Source organism: Clupea harengus, chromosome 4 (genome assembly GCF_900700415.2).
Source record: "Clupea harengus chromosome 4, Ch_v2.0.2, whole genome shotgun sequence".
Classification (NCBI taxonomy): domain Eukaryota; kingdom Metazoa; phylum Chordata; class Actinopteri; order Clupeiformes; family Clupeidae; genus Clupea; species Clupea harengus.
In genome coordinates, this window is record NC_045155.1 from 30,711,587 (window position 1) to 30,726,586 (window position 15,000).

The following is a 15,000-nucleotide window of genomic DNA, read 5'->3' on the forward strand; positions in this document are numbered from 1 at the left end:
GACCCCATCACGGGGAATATCCCCGCCACCAAAGTGGAGATCACAGTCTCTTGCAGGTATTTAGACGTTTTTTTTAACATATTGCTTTTAAGGTCTTATGTGTTCTGAAGCAATATGAGTGATGTAGTATGGTTTATCAACTTAATTGATTGTCAAAGCCCGCTTGTAGTGCCACTGATCGTTCTTATTGACCGATGACTGTATTTTGGGTCTGAAAGTCATACACGGGTAGGCTATTCATAGTCATCATCACACATATGCCAGAAGCTCTCCCTGAAATGACGACACTTTTGGGAAGAGGTTTTAGGCTTACTTACATTCATGGAAAACTTTGCTAACCTGCGCTATTTGCAGAGTGGCGCACAGAGACGTCGACTGGGTGGGGAACTACAGCTGAACGGATTGTAGTAGCAACATGCGGCAGAGGGGGTCCGTTTTTTTCTTTCTCAGAGTTCCGATTATGTACTGGCTGTGAGTCTGATGGGCTGTGCCGAATCCCCTGTGCGTTCCTGCAAATCCTGCACACATAGTGATTAGAGAAGCGGTCAGAATCTCACCTGCATTTCGCACGCATCGTTCTGACAGCTGTAACTCCATGTAGGGAGATATTTTGACAAAAACACAGATGGTGCTATCCCAGTAGTGCTTTACGCTGTGTGTTTGATTGAAGACATATGCCCGCTTTCTCCCTGTAAATAAACAGACCGCAGGGGATACTGTGACAAACCCACTTCTTTGCGATGGATCTCTTTGATGGTATTCAATAGCCGGGACATCAGTTGATGGGCACGTCCCTCGACTCATTAAATATACATCGCATAGCTGCCGCTGAGCGGACTCAGTTCGTCATATTTATGCCTTCCACTTTCTCTGAAGATGCTGGCCGTGGGGGGTGTGCCGATTTATTTATTTATTTAATTTATTTATTTATTTGCCACTTCCACGGTGTTAAATGCTAATAGGGTTGTTTTTATGATGTATATAGCATCATCCTTACTAAACACAAGCTCCGTACTGTTTTCGACTTTAAAGGATGTGAATTACCTATAAAGCGATGCACCACACATTGAGAAAATATGTTCAGATTGTTAGATAAAGTCATCTTCCCGTTTGCCTCATCCTCATCAAACTGGTTAACTCATCCCTGGAATAGAACAGATCAATTGCGAGGACTCCCAGTTTCTCCAGGCGGTGATGGGATACAGCTGTTTTTAATCTGACGGTATTATAACCAACTGGTAATTGGAAGAAGTGAAATAAATGTATAATTCTGAAACATTTTTTTTTAGTTATTCCCCAGAAACTTTGTAGATATAAACGTTTTTTGTATTATTATTATTATGTTCCATTAGAGCTGAGTAAGTATTGTAATGAGAACAGTGAGTGACGGATGGCTGAGATAGAAAACATCCTTCCACAATCCCATTCATAGTTTTTGCCCCCCCTGAGTGAGCAAAGTGTTTTTACCCTGGGGGGCCCTGTGCTGGGAAAGGTATCAGTGCCACCATTTGCCGTGGGTAATTGATTTGGTAAGGCTGAGAGAGGCAGCAAATTGCCACAGACATGGAATCGAATAGGTCTGCGTGTCCCTCCCTTCCCTTCGGCCAGTGCTCATAACCCGGGGTTGTTATTGGAGAGGGAGAGAAACGGAGTGGAGACAGAGGGGAGCGAGGTGTGTGTGAGTGTGTGAGTGTGTGTGTGTGTGTGTGTGTGTGTGTGTGTGTGTGTGTATGTGTGACAGATAACCTCTTATCAAAATAAGACCTTCCTCTGCCCGTGTGATAGGGATTGTTTCCCTGATTGTGTTTTTCTTTGGCCTGAGAGGTCAGACGTGTCAGTGGGAGAGATGGGGATGTGGAGGGGTGTACTCCTGCATATGTGTGTGTGTGTGTGTGTGTGTGTGTGTGTGTGTGTGTGTGCCTGTGAGTTTGTGTGTGTGTGTGTGTGAGTTTGTGTGTGTGTGTGTGTGTTTTTGGGGGCAGAGTAGATTGGTTGGGTTCTCTGAATCACGCTGGTGGCAAATTTGTGTAATCCGCCACCTGTTGCTTCCTCGCGACACAAACAACATCAAGTCAGAGGGGGTGTGGAGGGCCACCCGCCTGCGTGCGTCCACCTTCGGCCGCCCCCCGCTGCGTGAGCAGCGCTCTCTGGAGCGGTCCCAGGGTGCTGCTCGTAAACGGCGCTCGTCTGTTTGTGCCGGGGCCTGAGCTGAATAATTGATAAACCTCCAGCCAGCACCCCTGACAATGGCGATGCACCAGCAGCGGGACTCACCAGGGTGGACCGTGTTGTGAATCACAAGTGTGCATAACTATATGCACTAGTGGTTTTTCCCAAATGTCCATAAATGTTTCTCTCCCCGTGAGTGGAGTTTCTGAGAGGTAATTCAGGGATGTGGCCCTGTGGTCCAGATGAATGATGACTCTTCTCCTCTTCTTACCTCTCCTTTCCTCCTCTTTCCTCCTCTCCTCTCTTGTCCTCTCCTTGGCTCTCCCCTCCTCTCCTCTCTTCTCCTGTCCTCTCCCCTCCTCTCCTCTCTTCTCCTGTCCTCTTCCCTCCTCTCCTCTCCCATCCTCTCTGTGATGGGGTTTGTCGTGTGACTGATGCCACAGAGCGGCTGTGAAAGCAGCGTGGTGTAAATGCCATCGCCAGCCCTGAGGAGAGACTCCTGTGATGTGGCCCTCTCCAAATGGCTCATTTGAGTTCTTTGATTCATGTCCTTCTCTTTGCTCTCTCCTTTGTTCACTCTCTTTCTCGCTCTCTCTCTCACCTCTCATCTCTCTCTCTCTCTCACGCACGCACTCACTCTCATCTCTCTCTCTCTCACACGCACTCACATCTCTCTCTCGCTCTCTCTCACACACACACACACTCACTCTCTGATCTCTCTCTCTCTCACTCATTCTCTTTGTCACTCTCTCTCTCTCCCTCTCTCTCTGTGTCCCTACTCCTTTCTTTATGTCAAATGAAAGATTCGCGCTCATGCCATTACATGGAGCCCCCCCCCGCTGCCCCCGTGGCTACAGCCTGCCTAACAGCTAGTCACAGGGGGCCTTATTCTCTCATTCGCGCATAAGTCCTTCATGGCGCGCATTTCAGTTATGCGTATTGTCCCCTACGCCCACAGCGCATACATTTAGAATGTGGGCGGACTCACGGAAGAGGAGTGCTCTATTTGAAATAGAAGGATACTTGGTCACACCCTGGTTTAGACTGGCTGCCGCTAAAAAGGTGGAACTTGGACTTGGACATTACACGAACATGGACATTAACCTTGGAAATGTGATTTTGAAAATGAAAGCAAGGCGAGGACTTTTTTTGATTAGTCTCAAATAAGAGGAAAATGTATGTATTACAGATATCACATCCCATTTTTTGTGAATAAAAGCACTCGTGTATCACACAAACCCAGCAATCAAGTACATTAACCAAACAACACATGTGATAGGCTTATTTATGAACACGCGTTGGAGGTGTGAAGTTAGGTATCCTATTTTTAAACACTCAATATTGATCAAGTTATCAAACACCGTGCCACCGATAACTGGGATATGTGTATCACACCAGCCTCCCTATGAAACGAGCCAGGGGCAGACAGGGCGCTAATGATACTGCTCATTTAGGAACGACAGAGGAGGTAAATGATTACTATGGCTTGAAAATTGTTCTTCGAGGAGTCTGCACAAGAGGATAATGGGTTCACGGTCAAGTCGAAATCGCTGGATGCACTGTGCGTCGATAAGCTCGAGTGTGTCCAAACGAGGTCGGAATACTCGCAGTCGTGTCCTTTGCGCGTGAAGAGCTCTTTCCCGTCTTTATTGAGTTTTGCTGTAATATAACTAATTATTTAACGGACTTATTCGCAAGATCATGTGGATAAAAAGTTTGTTTTCTGGTGAACAATGTAGCCTTATATAACGTAACATAATATGTTACCTTATATTACTTTATCATTGAAAAAAAGATAATGTTATTTCAGTAAAAACCAACATTTGACATTTTGTAATCTGCACATGCATAATGATGTTAGAACTAGGCCTGCTGCCGAGTTCAAACGCAACCGAATTCTACCGCCCCAGGGCAGAAATGCATAAGAAACGCCCAGCGCATACCTGCCTTCATGGCGCCAAATCATAAGGGTAGAATACCAGTAGGCTGAAAAGTGCACCCTTTTTTACTTCTGTGCATGGCAGAGTCTGGCCGAGTGTGATCAGGCAACTCAGGGAAAACATAGAATAAATGAATCCATTTTGGGCAGGACTGTGACATTTTGAGTCCAGATTTGCCCGTCCCAGATGCTTGCTGGCTTTTCTGCTGGTGGAGTAATGAGAGGGAGAGCTCTGAGGGATATTTCAAAATCCAACAGGCCTCTGGTCTAAAGTGACATTATACAAGTGAAAAGAGAACACGACTAGAAACAAGAAATCCTAGAAATCCATACTGTGACTGTCTCTTTTTATTCTGGAAGGCTAAAGCTCCTCCTAACCCCCTCTTTTCAAATTGGGCTTCATGATGTCAGTGTGGATTCGAAGCCAACGTGTACTGAGTTGACAAGAGACCCTGGGGTCCCTATTTACAGAGGGACACGGGACCTATTCCACCCACTGATCCTGACCCTGCTGCACTGGTCCAAAGTGGCTTCTAACTCTGGGACAGAACCGGCCCCAATGGAGTACAAATCCGGCCATGATCGGACCCAGATCAGACCCAATGATGGGCAGGCACCATTCAGAGTACCTATACCAACCGTGCAGACGCTTTGATACTGCTTAAAGCGCCATTACACACTGTGTCTATGAAGGCGTTTGATTATGTCTTTTATGAAATGTACATTAATAGTGACAGCCACACCCTCGTAATTGGTCTAGGCACATGCTCTTGTATTGACACATTTGATGCATCTTTCTTGATTTTCTGTTTAGCTGGGCAACTTGATCACTTAGTATATAAGTTCACCCTTGATCTCCTTTCTCCTAAATTCTTCTTCTCCTCTGCTTCAGCTTGGGACAGATGCCTCACCCCAGTAGAGTTGGGTCCAGATTAAAGTGTTCCCTAGTTAAGCGGGAATTATATTTCCTTCTCACTGCTTTCTTTCTTTCATATGAACATTTATCCATTCGGCAGATGCTTTTATGCAAAGCGACGTCCAAGTATCACGGCCACGCCACAGTAAGTCCTTATGCTTTCCAAATGCCCGTGCAATGGGGTGCAGACACTGTGACTAGTAAAGTGGCTCGAGATGATATTCATTGTTAATGACAGTGTATAAATAAAACACACCTGAAACACTTCATGTGTTCATTCCGATAAGAGTGGCCAGTCATAAAATGATTCTATTAATAGAACGATAGAGTTGCGAAAGCTGCCATCATCTACATCTTTGCGTCAGCGTCTAGTATGTTACTCATTTTTACATTTTAGTCATTTAGCAGACACTTTTATCCAAAGCGACTTACAATGTATACACATTTTACATTTACACTGATGGCACACTGCACATCAGGAGCAATTAGGGGTTCAGTGTCTTGCTCAAGGACGCTTCGACAGGGAATCGAACTAGCAACCTTCTGATTACTAAACGACTTCTTTACCTCCTGTACCACTGTCGCCCCAATCACATGCTGATTTGGGATGATGTGTTTCTTTAAAGGTGCAGTATTTTGGATTTAGAGGCATCTAGTGGTGAGGCTGTAGATTGCAACCAACTGAATATGTCTCCCTTTCCAAGCGTATAGGAGAAGCTAGGGTGGGCATCAGGTGCCATGAGAACGGGAAGAGCCCTCTCTAGTGCCAGAGTTTTGTGTGTGTGTGTGTGTGTGTGTGTGTGTGTGTGTGTGTGTGTGTGTGTGTGTGTGTGTGTGTGTGTGTGCGTGTGCGTGCGTGCATCCTGTATCCCCATTCAACATGATGCATAGGCTGAGAACTGTCACATGTGTGTTGGCTTTGTGTGAACTACAGTGCCACTGCCGCTAACGTCACTGTTAGCCGATATTCAATAGCTGCCATCACCCGCTGAGTTCCCAGCCTCTCTGAATCCCCCTCTGGATCGACACACAAGCCTCACACTCTTTCAATCGACAGACAAATGTCACCAGGCATCCAACTGACCTGGGTACATGAGTGACCGTGATTGGCCAGGCAACCAACTGACCTGGGTACATGAGTGACCGTGATTGGCCAGGCAACCAACTGACCTGGCTACATGAGTGACCGTGATTGGCCTCCTCCAGGGGGGCCTGTCCAGGACCGGGGTCAATCGTAGGGTAAAACAGAAAGGGTAAAACAATGGAACAAGCGGCTGATCTGTGACAAAAAATAATGAGGAGGTGATATTTGCTTCAGGCCACAGATGTCAAAACAGTTTGAGGTCCCAGTGAGGAATTAGGAACTCAATCCTGGAATCTCCACACATTCTTTTCCCAGTCTTCCGAGAACATGTTTGCCCATTTAGCACCATAACCAGCTAAGCTTAGATGCACCTCAGACCCTCAGATGCACACCCTAGTCAACTGTCATTGACTGACTGAGTCATGATATTTTATAGTCTCGAAAAATAATACTGTTACTCTTTATGTTACACTGTGTAATATACCATTAGTTACATTGGTTTCTGGGTATTTACCAGAAAAGATATTATATACCATTTCATTACTACTACATCTAAAACCTCACCATTAAATCTCAGAATTACTACTACATTTAAAAAGCAGTTCCACATTAACTACAACATTGTACCATTTTGTTACAGACTTGTTACCACAATCAATAGTGGATTATTGTTTAGAAACAACTTGGAAACTATTAAGTAATTTGTGGTTTATTATGAGTTGCTATAATGATTTTACCCAATAATTACCATGATACTACCCACTAACTACTCATCTGTAAAGTAAAGTGCTACCTGTAAGATTCCTGTCAAATAACCACTTGACCGTGTGTACATTTGAAAACCACATAATATATATTCAAATATCTTAGCATAAGCTTAGTATAGTTCTATTAGTTTCTTATTAAAGTCTGGATCCAATCATTATAACAAAGTATAGCAGGAGACAATACAATTATATGGTTGAGAAATAGTTTCTGACAGCGCCTGTGGAAAATACATGCTCTTAAGGAAAAAGATTGTCTTTTGGACACGTCTAAGATCAGTAATCAGCCACTCAGCTGTCAGAATGGTCTGGTTATAATGACAGGTCAGGAGACAGCCAAAGACAAGGACATCCCTGCCTGACGACTATCTTATATTTCCATTACCCACAGAAGGAAAGAGGATTGTTTTAGCCTAATCTAGCAGAAGCAAGAATTGCAAAAAATAATTGTAAGCATACTTAAATGCATAGTATTTCTAAGTCTGCTTGTTACAGCGGATTTGAACCGATCCAGTGCCTCATTTCTGTTAAGATATCTTGGTGGTTGTTGAACTCCCATGATGTTTGCCCATGCTTTAGAACTGTATCAGGGAGCCAGTTGGACTTTGAAGGCTGTCTTTAGCCGGAGGACAAATCTGTGTGAAGGATGAAGAATCACAGAGAAGTTGTCCACTTTCTCTCTGCTGCTAAATTTTTAAGCAAGCGTGACAAGACACAAGGGGCAAAATCAGTTTTTCTGTTTTTGGGGGGAGAGTATTGCTTGGTGGTTTGGTGTGTGTGTATGTGTGTGTGTGTGTGTGTGTGTGTGTGTGTGTGTGTGTGGTGGTGGTGGGGGGGTTGGAGGTTGTTTGGATTGCTAGCTACCGTCTGAAAGTGCTGCGGTGCGAATAATTATTCATGAGTGAAGATTTTTGGATGGAGTGGCGCTGGACCCTGAGAGGGTGTGTGTGTGTGTGTGTGTGTGTGTGTGTGTGTGTGTCTATGTGGGTGAGATACACTGATATGCCCCCCGGTTACTGCCAGTTACTGCAGAGGGTCCGCAGTAAACAAAATACTCCATATAGTATGCCACCAAAGAGCCAATTTGGGACAGGATCAGTGGATGGCACTTTATTAGGCACAGAATGGCAGCTGCCGGGCGACAGAGATTTGATTCCAATACATCTCATTGCAAAAAAGTTATCTGATATCTTTGAACTTGCTTAGCTACTACATGAATCAAGTTCAAAGATATCTGATAGCTACAATTTGGCATGTGTTTATGTGTGTGTGTGTGTGTGTGTATGATAGAGAGAGAGAGAAAGAGAGAGCAAGTGTGAATGAGAGAGCAAGAGAGGAATATAAAACCAGATTTTCCTTTTCTTCAGAGATGGTTGAAGTCATTTTTATGCACCCTTGGAGGGCATCAAATCCTTAAAGTAAAAATCGCACCTAATTCCTCCATATGTCAGCACCGAAATGAGTCTCACTTCCCTGACCTCAGCTCTCAGCTAACAACGCAAACACTAAACTTTAACATCTGCTCACTAAAAACTCCCCATTTCACGCTCATAGAGTTAATATTCATGCCTATGCGTGAGAGATAACCTGAGTCACTGTCTTCTTCGGGTGCAAAGGCAGAGTAGTTCTCACAGCACCTCCCTATCCCCACTCATTATGTGCTCTCAGTGCTAGGAGTGAGTAGGAGGGATGGATGGCAAAGGTGTCTCTTGATGTGGGAGGTCAGGGGGGGGGGTCTGGATCAGCTCGGAGGGTCTCGGCAGGAGGCTCATGGCCGGGGTAATGCTACCCGAAATGCTGGGCCCGAACGGGGAAACAGATGGTGAGAAAGAAAACATCTGGCGGCGCCGATCGATTGCCGGGGCAGTTTGGAGGAATCTGGAGGAGTTTAATGCGGCCTCCAGATTGCCTTCATGAGGAAGTGTGTGTGTGTGTGTGTGTGTGTGTGTGTGTGTGTGTGTGTATGGAGGAGGAGGAGGTGATGGACATCTTCCTAACGGATCAAAGCAATTAAGGCCTCTCCACCCACAGACTTAATCCCCCATCTGGGGCTCAGCTGAGGACTCCAATTCCAGAACCAAAGCACCATTCCACCTCTGCATTCCATGGAATGAGAACAGAGTAGAACACACAGGCCGGTTCCCAGCGGTGTGCTACGCCTATGTCTGACATGGCAGAGGAAATGCATGTACCTGTGGGAGTGCTGATTATTATGCATTGTGTTCTATATACCATATTATTCAATGAGCACACTAACATGCATGCATGAGGTACTCATGCGCCATCCACAGCCATAGTAGGCTAAAGCAGGAAGTGATGAGGTACTCATGCGCCATCCACAGCCATAGTAGGCTAAAGCAGGAAGTGATGAGGTTCTCATGCGCCATCCACAGCCATAGTAGGCTAAAGCAGGAAGTGATGAGGTACTCATGCGCCATCCACAGCCATAGTAGGCTAAAGCAGGAAGTGATGCGGTACTCATGCGCCATCCACAGCCATAGTAGGCTAAAGCAGGAAGTGATGAGGTACTCATGCGCCATCCACAGCCATAGTAGGCTAAAGCAGGAAGTGATGAGGTTCTCATGCGCCATCCACAGCCATAGTAAGCTAAAGCAGGAAGTGATGAGGTACTCATGCGCCATCCACAGCCATAGTAGGCTAAAGCAGGAAGTGATGAGGTTCTCATGCGCCATCCACAGCCATAGTAAGCTAAAGCAGGAAGTGATGAGGTACTCATGCGCCATCCACAGCCATAGTAGGCTAAAGCAGGAAGTGAACATTGAAGAGTGGGGGGGGGCTATATCTAGTCTACTCTTGTATGGTTCTATCCCTGCAACAAATCACCTATGGAAATATGTGTATGGATTCTAGAAGCAGTGTGAACACGGCCCGGTGGAGCCCAGTGGAATAAATGGGGGGGGGGGGGGGGGGGTTGTGGGGGGTTGTGTAGATTATCGAGCCCTCCTCAGTGTTTCTCACTGATCTGGTTGGCAGCCACAACCTGCCCTGCAGCGCAGAGAACACCGCCCACCTTGAAAATAAATAAAGAGGGACTGATTACAATCAACTGGAAAATGATAGAACTGGGCTTTTTTTAGCTTGGGGCAGTATGCAGAAATTGATCTCCTCTTGAATTTTGAAAATTACTTTTCTGCTCTTGCTCTCTCTCGCTCTCTCTCTCTCTCTCTCTCTCTCTCTCTCTCTCTCTCTCTCTCTCTCTCTCTCGCTCTCTCTCATTCTGGAAGTTATCTGCTGCGGATTGTAAGTATATAGTACATAGAGTATGAACACTTGTTGACAACGTGAAGTTGTGGAGTGGTGATTTATTTGGTGAGGTCAAGCAGTGATTATTTGATGATAATAGTGATGTGTTTGGGATGTTGAACAGTAGTTATAGTGATGTGTTTGGGATGTTGAACAGTAGTTATAGTGATGTGTTTGGGATGTTGAACAGTAGTTATAGTGATGTGTTTGGGATGTTGAACAGTAGTTATAGTGATGTGTTTGGGATGTTGAACAGTAGTTATAGTGATGTGTTTGGGATGTTGAACAGTAGTTATAGTGATGTGTTTGGGATGTTGAACAGTAGATATAGTGATGTGTTTGGGATGTTGAACAGTATTATTTGTTAGTGCTGTCAGCTCTGTGCTCAGGCTCTGTGCTGACAGCACCCTACTCTGGAAGGGGTCGGGCCCTGATATATTGACGTGGGCCAGGTCTGGGCCAAACCCAGGCCCGGTTTGATCCCGAGTCGGCAGCTCTGCTTTCCCCTCCGCAGGAGTTCCACGCCCTACTGCAGTGTCTCTGCAGCCCTACTGCACCCGGGCCTGTGATGGGGATGGGCCTGGAGCACTACTACACTGACTTAATCACTGGAGATAAACAGAGAGAGGGAGGGAGAGAGGGAGGGAGGGATGGAGAGAGAGAGGGGAAGAGAGAGAGAGTGAGGGAGAGAGGGGTAGGGAGGGAGGGAGGGAAAGAGAGGGACAGAGGGGTAGATAGAGAGAGCTAGAGGGAGAGAGAGTATAAAAAAGATAGAGGGAAAGAGAGAGAGGGAGGGAGGGGTAGAGAGAGAGAGTGAAGGGGAATGAGAGGGAGAGAGGGGTCGAGAGAGAGTGAGGGAGGGAAGGAGAGGGAGAGAGGGAAAGGGAGGGAGGGAGAGAGAGTGTAAAAAAGATAGAGGGAAAGAGAGAGAGAGAGAGAGAGAGAGAGAGAGAGAGAGAGGGAGGGGTAGAGAGAGAGAGTAAAGGGGAACGCGAGGGAGAGAGGGGTCGAGAGAGAGTGAGGGAGGGAAGGAGAGGGAGAGAGGGGTAGAGAGAGAGAGGGGTAGAGAGAGAGAGGGAGAGGGAGGGATCGAGAGAGATAAATAAAGAAAGAGAAAGAGAGAGAAGGAGGGGAGAGAGAGTGAGGGGGAGAAAGAGAGGGAGAGAGAGGCAGAGAGAGAGAGTGAGGGGGAAAGAGAGGGAGAGAGGGAGAGAGAGAAGGTCTAAAAAAGATAGAGGGAAAGAGAGAGAGAGAGAGAAAGGGAGGGATAGAGAGAGATAAAGAAAGAAAGAGAAAGAGAGAGAAGGAGGGGAGAGAGAGTGAGGGGGAGAAAGAGAGGGAGAGAGAGGCAGAGAGAGAGAGTGAGGGAGGGAAAGAGAGAGAGTGAGGGGTAGACAGAGAGAGAGAGAGAGAGAGATCATTCTAGTATCTTGAGGCAGGTAGGGAGTGGTGTTAATTGTGTAATTCCCTAACCTGAGGTCACTCTGCTGAGTAAGAGTAAACACGGCTGTGTCTGTGTTCTTTAATGTCCACAATCACCCCCGCACTTGGCACTGGGGGGCAGAGATCACAATCCCCCCCGCACTGGGCACTGGTGGGCAGAGATCACAATCACCCCCGCACTGGGCAGAGACCACAATCACCCCCGCACTGGGCAGAGATCACAATCCCCCCCGCACTGGGCACCAGGGGGCAGAGAGCACAGCAGCTCATATCTGCTCTTTATGAAGCTGCTGAGCAGGGAGTTCCTCTCCCATGTCTGACATGAACAGAGGAGGTGGAGTGGGGGTGGGGGGGTGGGGGGGGCGGTTGGGAGTGGTTCTGAGGTGCAGGGGAAGTGGGGGAAGTGGGGGCTCTAAGCTGGTGTGGGGGGGGTTGGACTCTAAATGGCCCGGTGCATCCTCAACCCCCCCGTCCCCCACCCACATTAGCCCTGTCCTGGAGTGTTTTAGCGGCTGTGTGATGGCCGCTGCACTCCTGTGCTGAGCGCAGACATAGAGCCAATTGAGGCACGGCTGAGAGGCAGCCTTGCTGGGGGCTGACCTTGCTGTGGCTTTTACTGCACATATGAGAGGGCGTCCGGTGGTCAGAGTGCCGTCTCTCTTCGTGTGTGTGTGTGTGTCTGTGTGTGTGTGTATGTGTCTGTGTGTGTGTGTGTGTGTGTGTGTGTGTGTGTGTGTCTGTGTCTGTGTCTGTGTGTGTGATGGTCAGAGTGCTGTCTCTCTTCGTGTGTGTGTGTGTGTGTGTCTGGTGGTCAGAGTGTCGTCCCTCTTCGTGTGTGTGTGTGTGTGTGTCTGGTGGTCAGAGTGCCGTCTCTCTTCGGGTGTGTGTGTGTGTGTCTGATGGTCAGAGTGCTGTCTCTCTTCGTGTGTGTGTGTGTGACTGATGGTTAGAGTGCTGTCTCTCTTCGGGTGTGTGTGTGTTTGTGTGTCTGATGGTCATAGTGCTGCCTCTATGAGTAATTATTTGCGTGACAAACTTTGTGTGTGTTTGTGTGCATGTGTGTCTGTTTATGTGTGTGCATTCGTGTTTGTTGCGTGTGTGTGTTTTGGTGGTTGTAGTGCTGTTTATGTGTATGTCTCTCTGTGTGTGTGTGTGTTTGTGTGTGTGTGTGTGTCTGGTGGTTATAGTGCAGTCTATGTGTATGTCTCTGTGTTTGTGTGTGTGTGTGTTGGTCATGAGTAGGGTGCAGAGTGCTGTCCAGACATATGGTATGTCTTCTCATTCAGGCAATGCACAGCTGGGCACTCAAAAATGCTATTTGAAAGGCCGCCCTGGCCTCATTTGTGCGTTTGTGTGTGTATGTGTCTGTGCATTTGAGGTTTGTGTGTATGTGTGTGTGTGTGTGTGTGTGTGTGTGTGTGTGTGTGTGTGTGTGTGTGTGTGTGTGTGTGTGTTAATGTCTATGTAAGTGAGTTTGTGTGTGTATTTCTGTGTGTGACTACATGTGTCTGCGTGTGTGTGTTTGTGTGTGTGTGTGTGTGTGTGTGTGCATGTGTGTGTGTGTGTGTGTGTGTGTGTGTGTGTGTGTGTGTGTGTGTGTGCATGTGTGTGTGTGTGTGTGTGTGTTTTAATATTTTCTGCCCCTCTAAACCCTGATGTGCAAGGCAACACACCGGGGTGACAGCCGGCTTCTATTTCAAACTCGCCGGCCAAAATAGACGCTCTCTCCTGGGCGAAAGGTGCCAATTATGATGCCACCCAGGTCGTGTCGGGCCTCCTGTGCCGTGCGGTGCGGTGGGTGAAGTGAGCTGCCTCGCCGGAGAGAGCAGGGGTGAGGGTTCACGGGCTGGGGCCACGCTCCATCACCCTCTGCGACAGGCTGGAAATTAATTACGGCTCCGCAGAACCAGTGGGGCCAGAGAAGGGCCCGTCAGGAGAATATCACACTCTGACTGCTGATTAATTTCCCCTTAATTAGAGAGGGAGCCGTATTCCTCCTGTACTGGGGGGGGGGGGGACGACTCCTTCAGTGCCAGTCACCCTGTGTTGTGATGGTTAGTACCACTTAACACGATCTCTCCATATTAGCAATTATATCACCATGTCTTAAACATGTTATGGCAGGTGACCTATCCTCTCTGAAAAGGTCAGGTGTTCAGTGTTATAACATATTGATGACATATCCCACGAGCTATGACCTATGATGGAGTGTTCAAGTAAAATACCCAATATTCTAAGCGAACTGGGGGATGGGGGACAACTTCACATCTTAAAACTGACATAACCATCTCATGGACAGTTGCTATAAATGATAAGTCGTTATCACAGTAAGTTTCCAGTGAAGTAACAGTGTATCTGTTATAACATGGTTATGGCATGGTTATGTCAGTCTTACGACGCCGTTTTCAAGTGAAAAGTTGCCTAATGTTCTTAGTGGTTGCTTCTGACAGAGACCATACGTTCCTTTTTAAAGCCCTTGGTGTAACTTTGCCGGAGCAGGCGTCTCAAACCTGTTGTCTGGTCTGTTGAAGAGCATTATAGAGCATTATAGAGCATTACAGAGCATTATATATCTGCTACTGTGACTACTGGGGCCTCATCTGTGGTTTAGTTCAGTGTAGTTTTTTTTCCTGTTTATGCTTGAGTTATAACAGGCAAAACTGCCCCTGGTGAAATAGCCTGCTTTGGGATCGATCGAAGTATTTTCTCACTCAATTAATTTAATGACTCCCGAACCAGGATCGAATTTGAATGTTCCCCCTCTCAGCTCATATTTCAAATGTATCATCCTCCGTGGGGAATAGTAGGGGAATAGTAGACTGCAGTAGAAAAGTGACTCCGTAGGCGAATAGATGTCGGAGCGAGAGAATAGTAGACTACAGGAGAAACGTGAATAGATGTCGGAGCGAGAGAATACAGTAGTAGACTACAGGAGAAACGTGACACCGTAGCCTAATAGATGTTGGCGGGGTCGCTCTTCCACGTCAGCGGATGTAAGGGGCCCTATTTGAGCGTGCTCTTCGCTATGCGGTTCTGTTCCACATAGAACCGCGCTGAGTAGCCATGTAAGAGGGGGCAGAACTGAAGAGCTGTCGACCTGTCGACCTGTCCTGGGCTGCTGCTGTCAGCCAAATGGAGGGTGAGATGGAGCGCGCCGTCTCCGTCCTGCTCAACTCGACTCCGCTTGTCTCTCTCGTCCTGTTAGGGCCCAATTAAGAGTGTTCCATGAGGGCCCTCACTTCCTGCACTCAGGCTGAACCATGTCCGGACACTGGAGCACATCCCACGGTTTTGGGCTGAACCATGTCCGGACAGAGGAGCACATCCCACGGTTTTGGGCTGAACCATGTCCAGATACGGGAGCACATCACACGGTTTTGGGCTGAACCATGTCCAGATACGGGAGCACATCACACGGTTT

General features: G+C 47.2%; 1 protein-coding gene across 2 annotated transcripts in view; it reads left to right on the plus strand.

The window, feature by feature from the left end:
* cpne5a (copine Va) overlaps positions 1–15,000 on the plus strand; it is a 98,525-nt gene that overhangs the window by 499 nt on the left and 83,026 nt on the right. For both annotated transcript variants that reach the window (XM_031567034.2, XM_031567035.2), the window contains exon 1: positions 1–56. This exon is cut by the window's left edge and continues 499 nt beyond it. In XM_031567034.2, coding sequence (XP_031422894.1) covers positions 1–56 — 56 coding nt within the window. The remainder of the gene's footprint in view (positions 57–15,000) is intronic.